Below are 17,333 nucleotides of genomic sequence, written 5' to 3'. Positions count from 1 at the left end.
CAGGAAGCCATTTGGTCTTTCCTGGAGTAACTTACCCCCATGTTTCCTAATATAAATCAAACACAGTTACTAGCTGTGCATCTTCAGTCTTTCACAGTGAAGAAATAAAGAAAACAAAAACAACAAAAAAAAATTCTGCATAAATAGAAAAAAGTTATCCAAGGGAAACTGTTCAGAGAATTCCAGTGCTCAACAACTCAACTCCTCTACTACCAACACTCTTCTCTATCTCAGCAGCAGGAAACATCCTAATTGAAGGTGAAGTGAGATCCTGCATAAATACCGCACAAAGAGGAAACTTGTCAAACAATTTTTCTTTAAAATATCCAAATAATCTGAATTTTACTTTAATTTCTCAAGAATTAGCTGTTCTTATTAATTGTTCCCTTTTACACACTGCCACTGGGGAAGGGTCTCTGTGTTACTGCAAACTGGTGCTGAAGCTGTTTGAGCTGACAGCCCCAAGCAGAGGCAGTGAGTGCTGAGCCCACACCTGCTCTGCCTGGTCACTCCTGATGTCCAGGCAAGTCCTCTGATCCATTCTCCCTAATGATTTGGACACAGAAGAAGATTTTTTTTCTTTCACTTTGGTTAAAAAAAGCTGCAAAAGCTATTTCACTGTTCAGGTGCTTAAATATCTTCTACTTCAAAATAGTATGGGATATAGTTATGGCTGTGATTATCTGGTGTGGTTACCTGTGGTTTCTGCTAGTCATAGAGCTTATACTCCATATGCATATCTTTAGGGACTATTTCAGGTCCAGAATCCTCCAGATGGGTCTTTCAGAAGTTTTCTTTTCAAGAACTCATTTCTTAATTTAATTATCAAGTATTAAAAAAATTTATAAAAAGACCCCCTACCTAAGGAATGTTGTACCTTCTCTTAAACCACAGGATGGGTACACATTTCGCTCACTCATATAACAGCTCTCACTTTTCTTTTGCACAGCCAACCCACCTGCCTGTGTATCAATTGTTCTTTGTCATTATCTCTGGGAAATCCCTTTGGCATCACTGGCTATAGGAACATTCAAAGATGTACCAAGGCCAACAAAAATTACGTGTTTCTACCACAAAAGAAGGACCAGGGCTAAGTGTGCTTGCTGGCAACAAGACACATAGTGATCACAAAAACATGGGGAAGCATTAACCAATTTCAGTGAAATTTAGCAGCACTCTGGCACTGCTGCTGGGCAGCAAAGGAATATAGCCATCACTGGGAATTCTGGGGTTTGGCTCTGACTGCTCTCAATAAATGTTTTCAGTGTATCTAATGGCTTTTTTGTATATGAAGTAATTGGTTTAATAAGAGTGATACTGGACCAGCAGATCCTGTGCTAAGAACAATAACACAGTATTTCAGTAGTATCCATAACTCCACTGAAGTTGGGAAAACATCTACCTTAAGCTCTGCACTAGATCTTGGTTCTTATATTAAACAGTGGGCCTGATCTTTCTGTTTCAAAGAACAGGCATCAATATAAGCACCTCTGAAGAGGAAGATGTAATAAATTATATTGTTGAAAACAACCTTATTGCCACTTCTTATCAGGCCATATTGGGAACTGAAATGTATGACATTTTCCAGATACATTAAAAAAAGAGAATGTCAGGAGTCAGTGCAGCTTGCCAAAATTTATTTTACTGAAAAGTATCCTGAAAAATTTCTTAATTTTGTTTAATCCCTGACTTCTCTATATTTTCTGATGATTTCTTATGGTTGTGGCATAAAATCTCTCTGTAACAGAAACAAGCCACTTGCAGTGGATGAAGTCAGGGTGTAACCAGTTACAATTACTTTGTTGTTCAGGTTTTGAGTTTACCCATGATTTATGGAACCAATCCTACTTTTATGAACATCACTGGGAAAACAAGGCCTGAAATTCTTCCTAAAGGACATTTGCACGTGTCGGCTGTATGCTCTGACTCAGTTCTCAGTTCAGTCCTGTTCCAACACAGCCCTAAAAGGATGATGCTTGTACTGATTTCAACATCACAGATATGTCATCTCAGTGGCAGAGACAGCCTCACCATGGTACTTTATCAGCTCTCTGCAAGACAAAAGGGTAAATCTGAGGACTAAATGTCTCCTCTCAGAGTCAGACACAGTCAGGGAGATGATTCTCATCATCAGCCTACTCCTGCACCAGTGAGCACATCTCACTCCACGTTTTACATGGCAGAGGTCTCGTCAAGGCACTTTATTCAGTAATCACAGAACAAGCTGTCTTGTGCAAAGCCTCCTGAAGTTGAAACTAAGTGGATTTATCATGAATGGGCTTAAACTGCTACTCTCCCACCTTTCAAAAGTGGGCTACACTCCTGCAGAGGCTTTCAGAGCTAGTGTGAGGTAAAAGAAATATTTGACTTTGGAGGTGGATTTTTTAATATTATTTATAAGGGTGCCACTTGGAAATACCTTCAAGTACTAAGAAATGCAGAACCTGTGACAGCAGCAATCTGAACTTCTGTTCTTTGAACTGCACATTCTCTTTTGGCCTCCTGCTGTCCTTTGGCAGAGGGTTATTGCTGTGCTCCTGGTGTAGTCTCTGCCTTCTCCTGCTTGCAGGAGAATGTTTCACACCAGTTAAACTGACTGCTCCATTTGATACAAGGCCTGGATTCACTACAGCGCTGCTGTCCAAACTGAGTCAGGTCCGTTTTCAGTTCAATGCTGCAATGTGTCCCTCATCCTTGCACCAAGCCCTGCCTGTAAGACCTTAACAGGAAACTGTTTCCAGATCCTTCCTGATTACTGATCAACAACAAAAGTATCTATGCAAAATAAACTTTAGAAAGATACATTTCTAAATAAAGTATTCAGAATTTGTGTCCCTTCCTTCTTCTGGTTTTGAGTTCAAGTATCTGTTTCTGGCTGATAAGGAGTGTCCATTTCTTAAATGTACACATCCTGGCACCACCCTCCCACAAAGAGACCTAGTATTTCTGACTAAAATCCTCTTCTAGTGAAATCTGGGAGCTGTGTGGATTCAAATTCACTGACAATTCCTTTCAATTGCCCAACACCCAAAAATTCCTGGACAAGCCCAAAATCAGACAAATCAAAAATTGTATGTAAAGTCTGCTTTTCAATGGCTTTACTATTTCTCAAAGGACTTTAGTTGCCACATTTTACTAACCATGCAGGTAAGAAACACTTTGCAATATTCCTTCAATATCATAGCTTTCCAAGAACTTGATTCTTACAGAAATGGTCTTAAACATTACATAACTAGAAGAGTGGCCAACATCCTTGCAGGACTGTGTCCAGGGAAAAGTTCTGCTAAGTAAATCCAAGTTATGGTTGCAGGACATATCTCCTACTCTCAAGTGCAATCTGGAAACATTAAAGGAACAGGGGAGGTTCCCAAGTTCTAGGTCCTCTCTCTTCTTAGGACATCATTAACTGCTTCCCCCAGTTCCTGCCTCAGTACTGTGGCATAGCTCAGCACTGCAGCAGAATTGCATTTCTACTCTCCAGCACAGAATCCACCTTTCCCCATCTTCCTCAGCACAAACCAGCTCACAGGGGAGTTGCTTCACAATCTGTGAGCTGTTTCTTCCCCCCCAGGGCTGCACCACAACCTCCTGAGCTCTCCCAGGCACACCCAGACACCACAGGTCCTCTTCCCACAGCCACCACCTCATCCCCAGCATCGCTGCCTCTGGGAAGGACGTTGCTGTCTCAGTTTTCCTCAGTTCAGCCAGCTGGTGCAAAGCAGAGGAAAATCCATCCTTTCACAAGTTTAATGCCTAAAAAAAGGATGAAACAATTGGTCCCAGCACAGTGGCTGATGTGGCCAATGATAGCACACTGCAGAAAATCCTCCAGACTTCCCCTGCCTCTTATTATTTACCTGGAGTTCTGACAGTCAAATCACATGAATCACATCATAACATGTCTGAAATCCCAAAGCAGATACCACCAGGAACTATCTAGAGAGAGAAAAACTTGGCACCCAATGCAGAGTTGCAAGTAATAGCTGGTGGTGGCTGAAGGTAGAATAAATTGCCACAGGGCAAGCTACAGCCACCAAACCCAAATCTCTCTCTACTTACAGCCACTCGTTTCAATCTGCAGACTAGGGGTCCAAAGATATACAGTCAGGGTTATCTACACAGAAAATGAGAAATAAACATTTCCTTCAGCAGTTCTCAAACTTGGTGTAAATTATTTTAAACAGCGCCAGTGACACGGTTTAAAGATACAGATAAGGCAATGGAGAAACTGAGGGCTGGATTCACAGCTCACCTTCCCAGGGGAAGATTTCTTCTCCAGGATGAACTGGATGTGAAACAGTAATGATTCAGAATGAGAAAAAGTCATGCTGAAATAAATTACTGCAGAGTTAGGACAAACAAGAATACAGCTCAGAACACCGGCTTGTAATTTGCATAGGTAAAATAGTGCTATGATTATAGGTTTCCTGGACCTGTAAAATGGGCTTGTGATGTTATCTTTTTCAAGGGTGTGACATGCAGCTTTAATTTAATGAAGTTTGTGAATCAAAACAGCTTTAAAATTAATGAGTAGGACCAGGCCTGTGGAAACACTCCCAGCTGAGGCAGCACTTGGATGGGAAAGAAAAATCTTTTTACTTGGCTATCGGCATCTAAAAGCAGATGAAAAAGATATTTAGATTGACTGGGAGTGGTGTGTCAGGAGGTAGGCAAATAAAGGGACAGAGTGACAGAAGCACAGAATCAGAGATGCTGAAAAGGGTCTCTGGAGATGACCCAGCCCAGCTCTGCTGCTCCAGCAGCTGCCTGGGCTGTGTCCAGCTGGGTGTCCTGTATCTCCGCCCATGCAGACTCCTTCCCCCTCTGCAGAAACTGTTCCAATGTTTGACCACCATCACAGTAAGAAGAGAGTTTTTGTATGTGCAGATGGAGCATCATGCATTTCTGTTTGTGCCCACTGCTTCACGTCCTGTCAGGAGCCACCACTGGGAAGAGTTTGGCTCCTCCTTCTTCCTGGCCATGTCTTGCACTGGGGAGCCATAAACTGGCCAAGTGCCATCAGTGGCACATGGGCCCCATTTCCAGCTCCACACCAGAAGCACATCTGTGTCACCCACCAGCAGGGCCCACCCGGTGGAGCAGGAATCCAGCCAGGCCTCTGCACCAGCAGGAAAGAAATGTGAGTCACTTGTGTTTTAATGGCGACCTAGAGCACCTTGGTTTCCACATGAATAGAGGTAACCAAGATGCCCTGTACCCAGAAAAGTGTAGGACAAAAACCATGGAATTTATGGAATGCACACTGAACATATCGTTTACAAAGAAGACATTTTAATTCCGATCTTGTATCATCCTAAAATTATTATTTCAGTAATTATTCACACATTTAGTTTTAATAAAATACCTCAACTTACAGCCAGTATTTTTAGATAAAAACATTCTTATAGGAGAGCTCTGAATCATTTCAACTTCTATAGATTTTTTCAAGCTACCCTTGTGTCACAGAGAATCTGCAGAAGAAACATCCTTCTACAGAAGGATCTACAGAAAACTCCATTTCCATTTTGTTGTGCACCCACTTTTCAAAAAAGAATGATAAAATGTTTTTTAAATTGTCATTTTCCCCTCTTTCTAAACTTAAAACCACTGAAGATTTCAAATTATTACCTCTTCAGAGAGCTACTAAGAATACTGGGTTTTGAATGTACTGAAAATCACTTTAAAGTGTATTCAAAATCATGAAGGGGACTTGCTCTGCAGTCTTATCAACAGTTAATGCTGTAGTAAATCTCGGTTTTCCACCAGCAAATCATGTGTCACCAACCACATTAACTACCGACCAAGCTGCATTAAGCAATGGCACCAGTTCAGGACTTTAATGATTAAACTCAGAGTTAGTGACACCTGCAGGATTTCTTGCTATACTTTTGTCATAAGGCCCAATTTTTCTGTGCTGAAGTGTAATGTGAAAAACATTCAAATGGTTCTGGCCAGAAAGATCCTTGAGTCAGAGTAACTTGTGCCAGCACTGGAGGATGATATCACAGAGTTTGCAAAAAGCAGCCCCAAAAGCAGATTTGGTAGCAGAATGAGAGGAGCAGAAGTCCTGGCAGCCCAGCACTGAAGGGCCTGTAGCAACTTCAAGTCAGAGGAAGCAGCTGCAAACGTCTGTCCCTGGCAGAGGAGAGCAGTGGCACTGCCAGCCCACATGGGCATCAGTGCCACACATCCCTGTGCCAGGCAGGGCTCATGCTGAGGCACAGGGCTCAGCCCAGTCTGATGCATCTTGCTCAGGTTTGTCTGTCAGGTGCAATACTCCAGAGCCCCATCACCCAAGATAAAGGAGACTTAACTGTATGATGGAGTCTTAACATGATTTCTGGCACACTCAACCCAGAAACAGCAAGTAACATGCAATACACACAAACCAGCAAAACACACACAAACTTCACCTACACTGATCTGTTTAATGCGTACAAAGTCACAATGCTTGCAAATAGACCCTAAGGGTAGGGTTTGTGCTCTACATTCAACACACTTCTTTAGCCAGTACACAGGGCTGAAAGGAAGGAGCTGAAAAATGCCAGCAGACTGTGTGACATGGAGTCTCTGTGGACCTCTTCACCCATGCATTGGCACAGACAATAAAGCCAGCTTTTGGACCTAAATTTTTTTTGCTCCCATTGCACCTAAGAAACCACAAACAGTATTAAATAACTTACCTTTCAAAGGCACACCGAATGACTACCAAGATTAAAGCAAAAGGGATACTGAGCAGGAGATCACGAGGCTGAGGGTAATGAGTGTCTTCAGACTCTTGCATGTCCTCCCAGGTGATTCCTGGGGGCAGCCAGAACTCGTGCTGCCACAGCCATTCATACAGAGAGCGAGCCATCCTGGAAGGAGGAAAGACCAGAATCGAGTGAGCCCTGCACACAGAAAACCTGTCAGCACAAGCCAAGGAAGGATTACACCCTTGCTGAGGTGGCATCTGGCTGTGGGACGCAGCACTGCCCAAGGAACTGATAACCTGTTCACAGATCCTTATCGTGTGCTTGGGAAATGCTGACTCCTGGCACCGAACCAAAACAGGGGTAAAATGGAGAAAAGTGCCTCAGAATTCAACGGAGTATTAGCACCAAACTTCTCAGTTCAGAGATTCCTCTCTACAGCTTGGTATTGTGGGGATGTGGCAAGTCTGCTCTACTTTTTATGTATGTATCCTTATTTTTCAGTTTTTGATCTTTTGTATTTATTTGTTTCTATTTACAGATTTGAATTCCATTATCTCTGTGTGTGTGTATGCATTATTATTCTGAGACTTTGCCTTACAAAAGAAAAAAAAGTCACCCTTTTGCTTTGAATTATTAAGGAAGGTACTTCAGGTAAGAATTTTTGTGCTGGATTTTGTGCTGGGTTCTTAATGTAATTTTAAAGACTATGCTTGAATGTGGAATCTACATATATGATCAGCGAATTTAGCAGAAAAATGGACAGCAGAATGTTGATGCGACAATTCAACACACAAATACTGTTTCTAGATAACTCTACCTCATACAGAAATATGACCTGCACCACCCTCCAATACACATTGCTCATTCTTAGCTGGTAACAACCAACATCCCAAACACAAGCTCTGAAGTCAAACAAACTCTGTGTAAGCACAGAAGAAGGAAATGGGAATGAAATGCCCCTTGGGATAATCAGAACAGTGCACAGGAAATGCCACCTTAGAAAACTAGGGAAAAAGCATACAATTTAAGTGTCTGGCCCAAGTATTATAAAGCTTCTCTTCAAGCACAGTCCCAAGGCCTGGCCTATTTTCTGCAAGAATTGCCTATCAAATAAAAAATTAATCAGTCATTTTATTTTGAAGATATCTTTAATGCAATTTCTCTGTTAAACTCATTCTACAACTTTGGTACCTGAGGGATATTTTCTGAATCACAGCTATGGAGTCATAGAATGGGTTGGGTTAGACAGGACCTTGAATCTCATTCCACCCCCTGCCATGGCAGGGACACCTTCCACTGTCCCAGGCTGCTCCAAGCCCTGTCCAGCCTGGCCTTGGGCACTGCCAGGGATCCAGGGGCAGCCCCAGCTGCTCTGGGCACCCTGTGCCAGGGCCTCACCATCCTCACAGGGGACAATTTCTTCCTAATATCCCATCTAAATCTACTGTCTCTCAGTTTGAAGGCATTCCTCCATGTCCAATCCCTCCAAGCCCTTGTAAAAAGTATCTCTCCATCTTTCTTGTAGGCTTCCTTCAGGCACTAGAAGGAAATGTGACATCATTTCTTGATTTGGACTTTACTATTCCCCTCAATCTTTCTTTTGATCTGACTACAACAGGGAAGAACAGGATGCTGTTTCTTCAGATTTGACTCATTTCTCTGGCACATGCACAATTTGGTTTGAGGACAAAGCTGATTAAAAATATATGTGTAATTGATAGTAAGTGGATGCAAACTTTCTAATCACTTATAGAAAAATATTATAATATATAGAACGTATATATCATATATAGAAAGGAGGAACCATTTCCCTTTTTCCCCAAAGAAAAAGAAAAACCATCTTATGAAAAATGCATTTTTCTCCTCCACTGTGCACTGCCTGATTTCAGCTTTTCATAGTAAAACCCACAGCATAACAATCCTCCTAAAAATCAAGAACCTGACATAATGAAGAACTGCAGCCAAAAGAAGTGGACATATGGCTTCATTAGCACTGAAAAGAACATCCAGGTTTTTACTAGAGTTCAGTTTGATAATAATCAACAATATTTTCTTTCTGGTGTAGCTCCTGGGCCTCTTGAAACTGCAGTTTTGATACCACTTCCAGGCTGCTCTCAATTCCTTCTTCTAGCTCTTCTTCCAGACAATACCTGGACAAAAACCACTGGCACATCTCCACTAAATGGAGATACAGAGGGTTTATAGATTCTTCAAATCCTGTTTTAAGAACCTGACAAGCAGGATGCAACAGTTTTTGAATTGCCTGCCAAATCTCGAGTCTCTACAGCTCTCAGGGGCCTGTCCCCACCAAGGCTGTTTGGAGGTGGGAACATTTGCTACCAAGCACTGTTCCTCTGGCAGGGCTGTAGGATCCTTTGGGACAGTTTCCTTTCCCTTTAGCGCTCCAGCAAAAGCACCTGAAGCCAGGACCACGGAGGTTGGTGACGGCTCCCTGGTGACAGAGCTAGCTGAAGCACACATACACACCTGCCAGAAAAAGCTTTGCAGACTGCTCAGTAAACATGCTACAGCTCCACTTGGGTGACACAGCCCTGTGCCCATGGGACAGCGTGGCTCTGCTGCACCCCCAAGCCTCGGTGAACCATTTTTTCAGGATGTCCCCAAACTTCCTATAGACTGTGTGAACCCAGGTTTCTCCATAAAAGTTTGCATTTTTAGAGAAAAATGTGTTTGTGTAGAAGCAAACTGTTTATGGGCTTAGCTTACAATGAATTAAACATCCCGTCACCATGAAGCATGGTGACGCCACACCAAAACAACTCATGTACCTCAGACAGTACTGGACACCAGCCTGAAGAGCCAGATTACCAGAGTGAGGTGTCTGAACTGCAAAGAACTCTACAGGCATTGAACATACCAACCTCAAAATGTTGGTAAACTTTCTCAGCTGTTAAAAATCTCAGCTGTAGCTGGGAAAAGCATTAGGAATACCTAGGAGAACTCCAGGGAAAAATTACACTTCCTCCTTGGCTCAGCTCTTCAAAAACCATTTCTTCAGTAAGTTTTCCCACTGTGCAGACAGAAGGCGTGCTGGGGAAAGCTGCCATCACAGCCAGCTTTGCAGCTACACAATCGCACATTCTCCCTCCAGAACTGTATATATCTGGCAACAACACAAAACCACACCTGGTAGAGAACAGCAGCTGAACTCTGTGGGAGCATATAAAATAGATGTCCAATTTGCTTAGGGGGGATATATAGATTCAGTGTGCTAAGGAAGCAAATAGCCAGTACCTAATTGACTCTCGTGTGCAAAACACAGATAGCCAGGATCACCCTCATGGAATATTTCTTCATCTTTGCAGCAGTCTTTACACATTGCAGAAAATACAGAACAAAAAATACAAAAAACCAAAAATACAGAACAGAGTACTACATGAAGCAACACATATATCTTTTGCAATTTATACAGGTCAAGTTCTCAAGTCAAGGCTGCTGGAAAGCTGAAGACAATGGTGTGTCTAAAGGGCCCTTTAAGCACCCACAGAAAAGTGTAAGCGGGCCCATTCTTTCTCAGTTCTTTACACCTCACACAGCACCTATCCTGCACTGCAGCTTTTGGACGTGCAGAACCAAGCCCTTCAGCTCTGAATACAGGTCTAACAGAGAAGACATTCCCTCACACAGAGCTCAGCAAGAGCAGAGATAACAAACAGCAGTGGCAAACACTGGACAGATCAACATAAGGACTTCACAACCAACCAACAAAATAGTAAATGTTGAAAGAACAGCTTTAGGTTGGTTGTAGAAAGGTACATGTAAGGATGAAATCAAAACCAGAGAAGTATCACAGCTACACCATTGGGTAAGGGAGGACAAGGCTTCAGCACTCCCTGAGCCCATAGTGCACCAAGAGGAGACTGGCAAAGGGGACTTCACTGAGGTTCTTTGAGGTGACACAGACAGAAGGTCTTGAAGCAACTGGACTCTGCTGCCCAGCGGCCTCATCCACTGTATTTACTTTGTTGAATCTTGCCTTTCCTGGTGTTGCTTGTTTTTTTGGTTTTTGTGAACATAGTGGTTTCATCTGAATCCTCAGCATTGCAAAGGTCTCTGCTGTTGGGCTTGCTGGGCTGCTCCAAGGAATTGCTGCATCTGCAGTGCCTGCAGCAGAGCAGCACAGCAGGGCTCCCCACCCTGAGCCACAGAACACCACTGCACTGAACCCTGCAGGGCCAGGCTTGGGCTTGGTTTCGCTTTCGAAGCAGAACTGTTTGAGAAGAAGCAGGACATCCAGCTAAGGAGGTTACTGCTCGTCTCAAAGGTAAAATGGCTAAGCAGGTTTACCCAGGCAATGTTAACTGTTGCTTACATCTTCAAAGAGTTACTCTTGCTTCACTTACAGACTCCATTCCCAAGCAAAACATTAATATATAGGTACACAAATATTCATGTAAATTTACATGTGTGACTATAGCAGATAAGGGTGGAGACGAAACAGAGAGAAACAGCTTACACATCTTGGAAAGAACTGGCTACAGAGGCCTTCGAGCGCTCAATTACAGCAGACATGGGCCATTGTCTGCAGGTGGATTATACAGGTTTGTGGGTGAACCATGCCAAAGGTACAAACATCCCTGCAGTGGCTCTGGGCCAAGCCATTTAGGTCAGCCAAGTCTTATTCGTTTAATTGCAGCACCACATTAATGGCCTGGCTGCCAGAGCAGTGCAGGGATTCCTGCAGCAGCCTTCCTGGTAGGGCCAGTTTTCCCAGGATGCAAATATCCCCTGCAGCACAGCACTGCCACAGGGGAAATCACCAGTTAATGGGGAAGCACACCACCACAAGGATGCAGTTATGCTGCTTCTCGAGTCAAGCTGCTTTATTTTTCCATGGGGTTAAGGCTAAAGAAAACCAAAAAAGCCTCTTCAATCTTGATATGCTGGAGACCAAAATGGAGAGGCTTGTCCTATCTCCCCAAGAAACTGGGGTTGAGAAACAAAGTCCTCCGTAGAGTTCTAAAGGTTCCTGTCAGTTCAAACTGGAATTTGGAGCCATTGTGTTCCTGCCCTACTCTGGTCCATATTGCCTAAATTTGAGTTTTCATTGCATATTATGCATTTGAACCTTTAACTCATTTTACTAAGAAATCAATTAGCCAAGAACTCCATGAGTAAATTCCCTCCTGATAACTTTTCTAGGCAGTTTCTTATTTGATACTTCCCATAATCCTGATGTCTTCAACTAAAACTACTTGTTAGAGCAACCCAAGAGAAGTTACTAGTTTAGACATGAAAATTACTGTGTCTCTTTTAGGCAGAAATAAATAATTATATCAAATAAAGCTCTGACTAACATAGCACAGGCTATCTTTTGAACACCCATATTGTATTTAATATCTTAATCTCCATCTCCAAGGATTTTTCTTTTTTTAAACTTTCACAATAATGATCACAATACTGGTATTATAGTATTATAGTTCTAGGATAATTTTTGCTTCTTTTTTCCTTTTTGTTTTGGTAAAATCTTTTATACATTTCTTCTAATATATATCAAGACTTGGTAAAATTTATAGATAAAAAAATCACTAAAGATTTGGTAAAATTTATGGATAAAAAAACCTTTGCTCGAAAATTTTTAATTACATGTAGCATTATTTTCAGCATACTGAGATGGAGATTAGTTAGTTAGAGTCACCTGCCTGAAGGGAATACATTAGGCTTTTCAAATTTCACTTCAGTTTTGATATGTTCATTTCCATTTCCTCATCTCTGTTAGCCATCCTGGAGTCATACCTGGTTTCAGATATCACCTTACTCAAAACAACACCTCCCCTGCCCACGATCCCTTTTTTAACTATCTTTCTCTTGGTTCTTCACCATTTAAGGCTTTTATTATAATGTAAATTTAACCATGGATGGACAGTGTCCAAGGGACTCAACTGAAATTTATCAATTAAGAAAAATGCCTAAGAAGGTCCTCCCATGGTAATGAAAAACTATTTAAACCTTTCCATATAGTTCCAGTCCATGAACTACTTATTGACATTAGGTCTCCTAGCATGCTTCCTCACCCTGTCAAAGTAACATTCCTAGGGAACCCATCACCCTCTACACCTCCATTTCTTTGAACTTCTTTTGCAGATTTTTACAAGCCTGCTTGCTCCGGCCATAACTGATGCAGAATCTCCAGCCACATGTACAGGTTTTCTCATTAATCTCTTTTTACCTGCAGACAATTCTGCTTTATTTCTCTAGTTCCTCAGCCTTCTTATCTCTTTCTCTTGTGACTCTACATACCCTTTTCCCTAAAACTACAGCTTCTGGCAGAACCTCCATTTGTTTTTGAATCAAATAAGATGTTTCAACTCTGACCAGTAGCAAGAGAAATGAAACCACAACTTCCTCACCTTTGTAATCACCATCACTATGTTCTCCAGGCTCACCCTCCTCACCCAGACTCCGTTCTCCATATCCTCTTTTTTGGAAGGTAATTGAAAATTTGAAATTATTTGTGCAGCCTTGTTTCTCCACCAATGTCCAGTTACCCTCAACTTCCTAGCTTTTGGATGTTCTCCTCACTTAGATCTACCAGCTGACATTTCCTACCAAATTATTTCATGTCTGTTGTTTACACAAGAATAAATTCATTTTCCAAGTCATATGCTGCTCTGTTCAAAGGCCAAAATTTCCGTCTTTTGGGAGAGCTCTGTTGCAGAAAACCCCTAAAATGCCCAATTAAACATTTGAAACTGCAAACAAAAGTCCCACAATAGACAAACTTGCTTACCTAGATCTGCAGAGAACAACTTCCTCACCCAGCATAAATTACATACTAACCTCCCATACCTTATGCTCCACTTGCCAGCTCCTTCCCTGCTGGGCTGCTGGGCTGCTGTGCCTGTGGGTGCTGGCTCTGAGCAGACTGCAGGTATCACCTCAGCACAGCAGGGTTTCAGCTGATGTCACTCACCACGTCAGAATGCAAATCAGACAGCTCTTCTCATTCAGTCATCCCTCACTGAGAGGAATGAGAACAACTTCCTGGTTTTGCCCAGTGAAAAACAAGCATTAGTTTATTCAGCTAAAAACAAGGCTTCACCATGTCTTTGGTCAAAAGGTGGTCAGAGCAGTGTGCCCAAATTTTTCTTAGTCTCTCTCTCTCTTGCTACCAATGTTCTTTCAGAAGCTGCTCTGGGTGCTCTTCACATCCCTCACTCCAGCTGAGCTTCAGCTTTCCTACCTGCATCCTTCTTTCCCCAGGCAACATTTCTATATTGCTCTTGGCCATTCATACCTCTCCCACCTTCCTGATGCTTCCTGTTTGTGTTTGAGCTCAAACAACAGCTCCATGCTCGTGCTTCTTTGCCTCCTACCATGTTTGTTTGTCTTCTTGCACATTGCAATGGACTAGACGTGCTTGGATCTGGCTGTCTTGGAAGATCAGCCCCTTTACCTGCCAGGAGAGTCTCCCATGAACTCCTGCCAAGCAGATCCCTGAAGAAGTACAAATCTCCTCTCCTGAAACTTAAGAAAAACCCAAGAAGGTAGATAGAAATTTTGAAATACCACAGCTGTTTCTACCATATCTTTCCTCCAAGAACCTGAAGATACTTCCCTACTAATGCTGCAAAAAACCTGGGCTGAACTGCAGCACTCATCAAACTAGTCTGAAAAACAAAGTGCTGTTTTGAATTATCAGGGTAAAAGCAAGAGACAAAAGCTGAAGGCATTTGCTGTTTGGCTGGTACCTAGTTCATGGCTGAATTATTAAATGCAGCAACATTCCTATTACATGCTAACGTGAAGTAACACACCTTCCAAGGGCAGAGTGAGGTAACAAAAACCTTGTTGTACTGACACTGGGGAACAATGTTCTGCTACTGAACATTAACTGTACAAACAAACAAAAACAAAACAAACAAAAAATCAGCAAAAAACCACAGGAGGCTGCATGCTGACTGTTTGGCCACATCCCTGTGCAGAAAGCTACAGACCATAGTAAGAACATCAGACACCACTGGTGTCACAGCACCAGCTACAACATCTCCACAAAACACACAGTCCAGACCTATGTGTGTTTCTCAAGAGTGCAAACGTAAAATATAAGAAGGAGGTACCTATAAACCCCAAATGAGCTACTTATCAATTTCTTTGCATTTTTTCCTTCATTCTTTCTCCTGACTTCTGCTATTTCCTCCAGTCTCACTGTAGAAACAGCCGTCACTGTCTGACATCACTTGATAGAACTGAGGAAGAAAATCAAGTCACTGGCCTCAGGCCACAGTGAGCTAAGAAGTCAGGTTGGAAGATCACTCAAAGAATCAAGAGGGAGATTACTTCTCCTAGAACTGCTCATCTGTTTTCTCTAAATTTATCAGTATCAAAGAAAGAGTCAGGCAATCGTAATGAGATCATGTCCTTCAATCTGAACTAAGAGACAGTAAAAACTGCCAAAAAGCCTCTAAGCAGAAATGCTATTTATCCACAAAGATTGTACCAACAAGCAGTTCATGCACCAATAGAAACCTTCTGACAGATTTTGGAAGAGAAAGGCACAAAAAGGAATCACACTGTGAGAATACACACCGAAGAAGGCTCAAGACTTTGAGCCTGGGCAGCAATAACTTTGTGAGAAACTCTTCCAAAGGCAAGTTCTGGACTTACAACCCAGTTTATGTGCATGGATGTTCAGATGCTGGAGGAGCAAAAAATACTTGTCCAGATAATTCATGACAATACATACCCATGACACTGTTTTTACTACCAACTGCAATCACTCAACTGATTATCACTAACCCTGTTACTCAACAAACATATACCAGGCCTTAAAAAGTTTAATTCTAACTTAAAAATTGAGAATAACAAAAAGCAGGTAGTAGGTTCAAGCTTCCAAGCCATACTTGAATCACATTAAAATACCAACACAGCACTCAATAAAGCCTCTTTCCTATGAGCTCATGTGACAGTGCAATGCTTCTCCAATGCATTACCTGATTCTCCAGTCCTTTTGAAGCATAAACATTCCTAAATAATTGTACTGTTGTGATGGCCGTCTCCTCCCCTCTAAGAATCACCCTTGGCAAGCCCTTCTCGTCCCTTCCAGGACAGCTCCTCTTCTCCTGTCCTTTTGCCTTCAGCCACACCCCAGGTTCCATAGTCTGTGCAGCCCTCAGAAGCTCTTCATCCATAGTTTCACCTACAATTCCTACTTCCCTTCAGCCCAAAGTGTCACCATTGCTCCTAACTCATACAGTCAAGCCCTACAGTGAATCAAGCACTCTTATCCCTCTTTCTCCTCCAGCCAGGCCATTTCCCCAGTCAAGTTTTCTAATTCATCACACCAGCACCTCTGAGCATCCCCCTGAGCGCTGAACTCCTGAACAGCCAATGTTGGGTCAAAACAAGAGAACCTGCTGTGTTAAATAAGGAGGCCTCAGGGACCAATCTGTGCAGACCTCACAAAGATCAAAGCAAAGTGGAATTGGATCATCTTTAATGCCAACATAGATTAGAAAAGTACTTACCTATCACTTGGGATTAATCTGTTGCATGAAGTTGAGGGAGGCATCCTGTATTACAATGCAGTACAACTACACATGCAGTGAATGACTCTCCACACAACCCTTGCTCTCCTCCCTCATGCAGGAAACACACAGGCTTTAATTACTTTCTATGAGTTGGCTTTAAATTTCAGTATCAACAGTTCCATCAGTTTCCCAGGTATTTGTTCTTGCAAACTCCCCAGCCTCTTCCAAAGCTTAGAGAAAAAAAAAATTAATTATTCTAAAATTAAGATTCTTTTAAATTATACTCCTACCTGTAAAACTAGTACATGCTTTCATGATTTTTCATTTCAAAACACAAAACGTAAAACCTTATCTGAGAACATCTACATTCCCAACATTACTGCAAAAGCAAAATATGTCAAAAACATTGAGATAGCAACTGAAAGATTTGCCTTTCTCCAAGATTAAAACCATTGAGAATCACCTTTCACTAGCATTACTGCTTAATGAGTAATGCAATCTATCACATGATGATGTTCATTGAAAAACAAATGTGAATATGAATTATTCTTCATTAGCACAGATAACTTAAAAGCACTGTGATAGGAGCAGCCTATAAAGCAGAATGTAAAACTCCAGTTGTTTCCATAGGCATTATGCTCTTTGCTGGAAGGTGCCTAACATGAAGAGAATCTGCCTCCAATGGAGCTTTATCTGTTACATAAACAAATCACCGTAGGACGGTGTATTCCTTGTCAAGATTTGAAGGCTGCAACAACTGTGCTATTTATCCAGTAATTCTGGCATTATGGGATGGTATAACCACATGTGCAGTGGGACCCTTTCAATGAGGGATCCCGCTGGACACAGACAGGGCTCGTTGGGATTGCTCAGCCCCAGGGGTCCTCTTGGTCCTCTGAGGAACACGGTCCCTCCTCAAGCTGCACTTCTCCTCTGCTGAGGAACTCTGTGTTTGCTGAAGGATCTGAGAGAGAACTCGGACACCCCATTTATCCCTCCAATTCCTCTGCAGAACAGACACTGATTTACCTCACCGCAGCCGGCAGTTCTGCCCTGCCCGAGGCTGCAGTGGCTGCGGAGGGTGAAGAGCCTGGCCCTGAGCACACGGTGCCAGCCCCGGGCAGCTGCATCCCCCATGCCACCAGCA

General features: G+C 42.4%; 1 protein-coding gene across 1 annotated transcript in view; it reads right to left on the bottom strand.

Annotated features, from left to right (window-relative positions):
- The window catches only part of LOC102034358 (ceramide synthase 4-like), a 39,978-nt gene that overhangs the window by 11,909 nt on the left and 10,736 nt on the right, over positions 1-17,333 (bottom strand). Inside the window, exon 2 of the mRNA XM_005427314.2 lies at positions 6,684-6,857. Within this exon, the coding sequence (XP_005427371.1) occupies positions 6,684-6,856 (173 nt within the window). The 5' untranslated portion in view covers position 6,857. The remainder of the gene's footprint in view (positions 1-6,683; positions 6,858-17,333) is intronic.

The sequence above is a fragment of the Geospiza fortis genome, unplaced genomic scaffold, assembly GCF_000277835.1.
Source record: "Geospiza fortis unplaced genomic scaffold, GeoFor_1.0 scaffold254, whole genome shotgun sequence".
NCBI lineage: Eukaryota > Metazoa > Chordata > Aves > Passeriformes > Thraupidae > Geospiza > Geospiza fortis.
The sequence above is the reverse complement of the archived record's forward strand: the minus strand, read 5'-3'. Positions and strand labels throughout refer to the sequence as shown.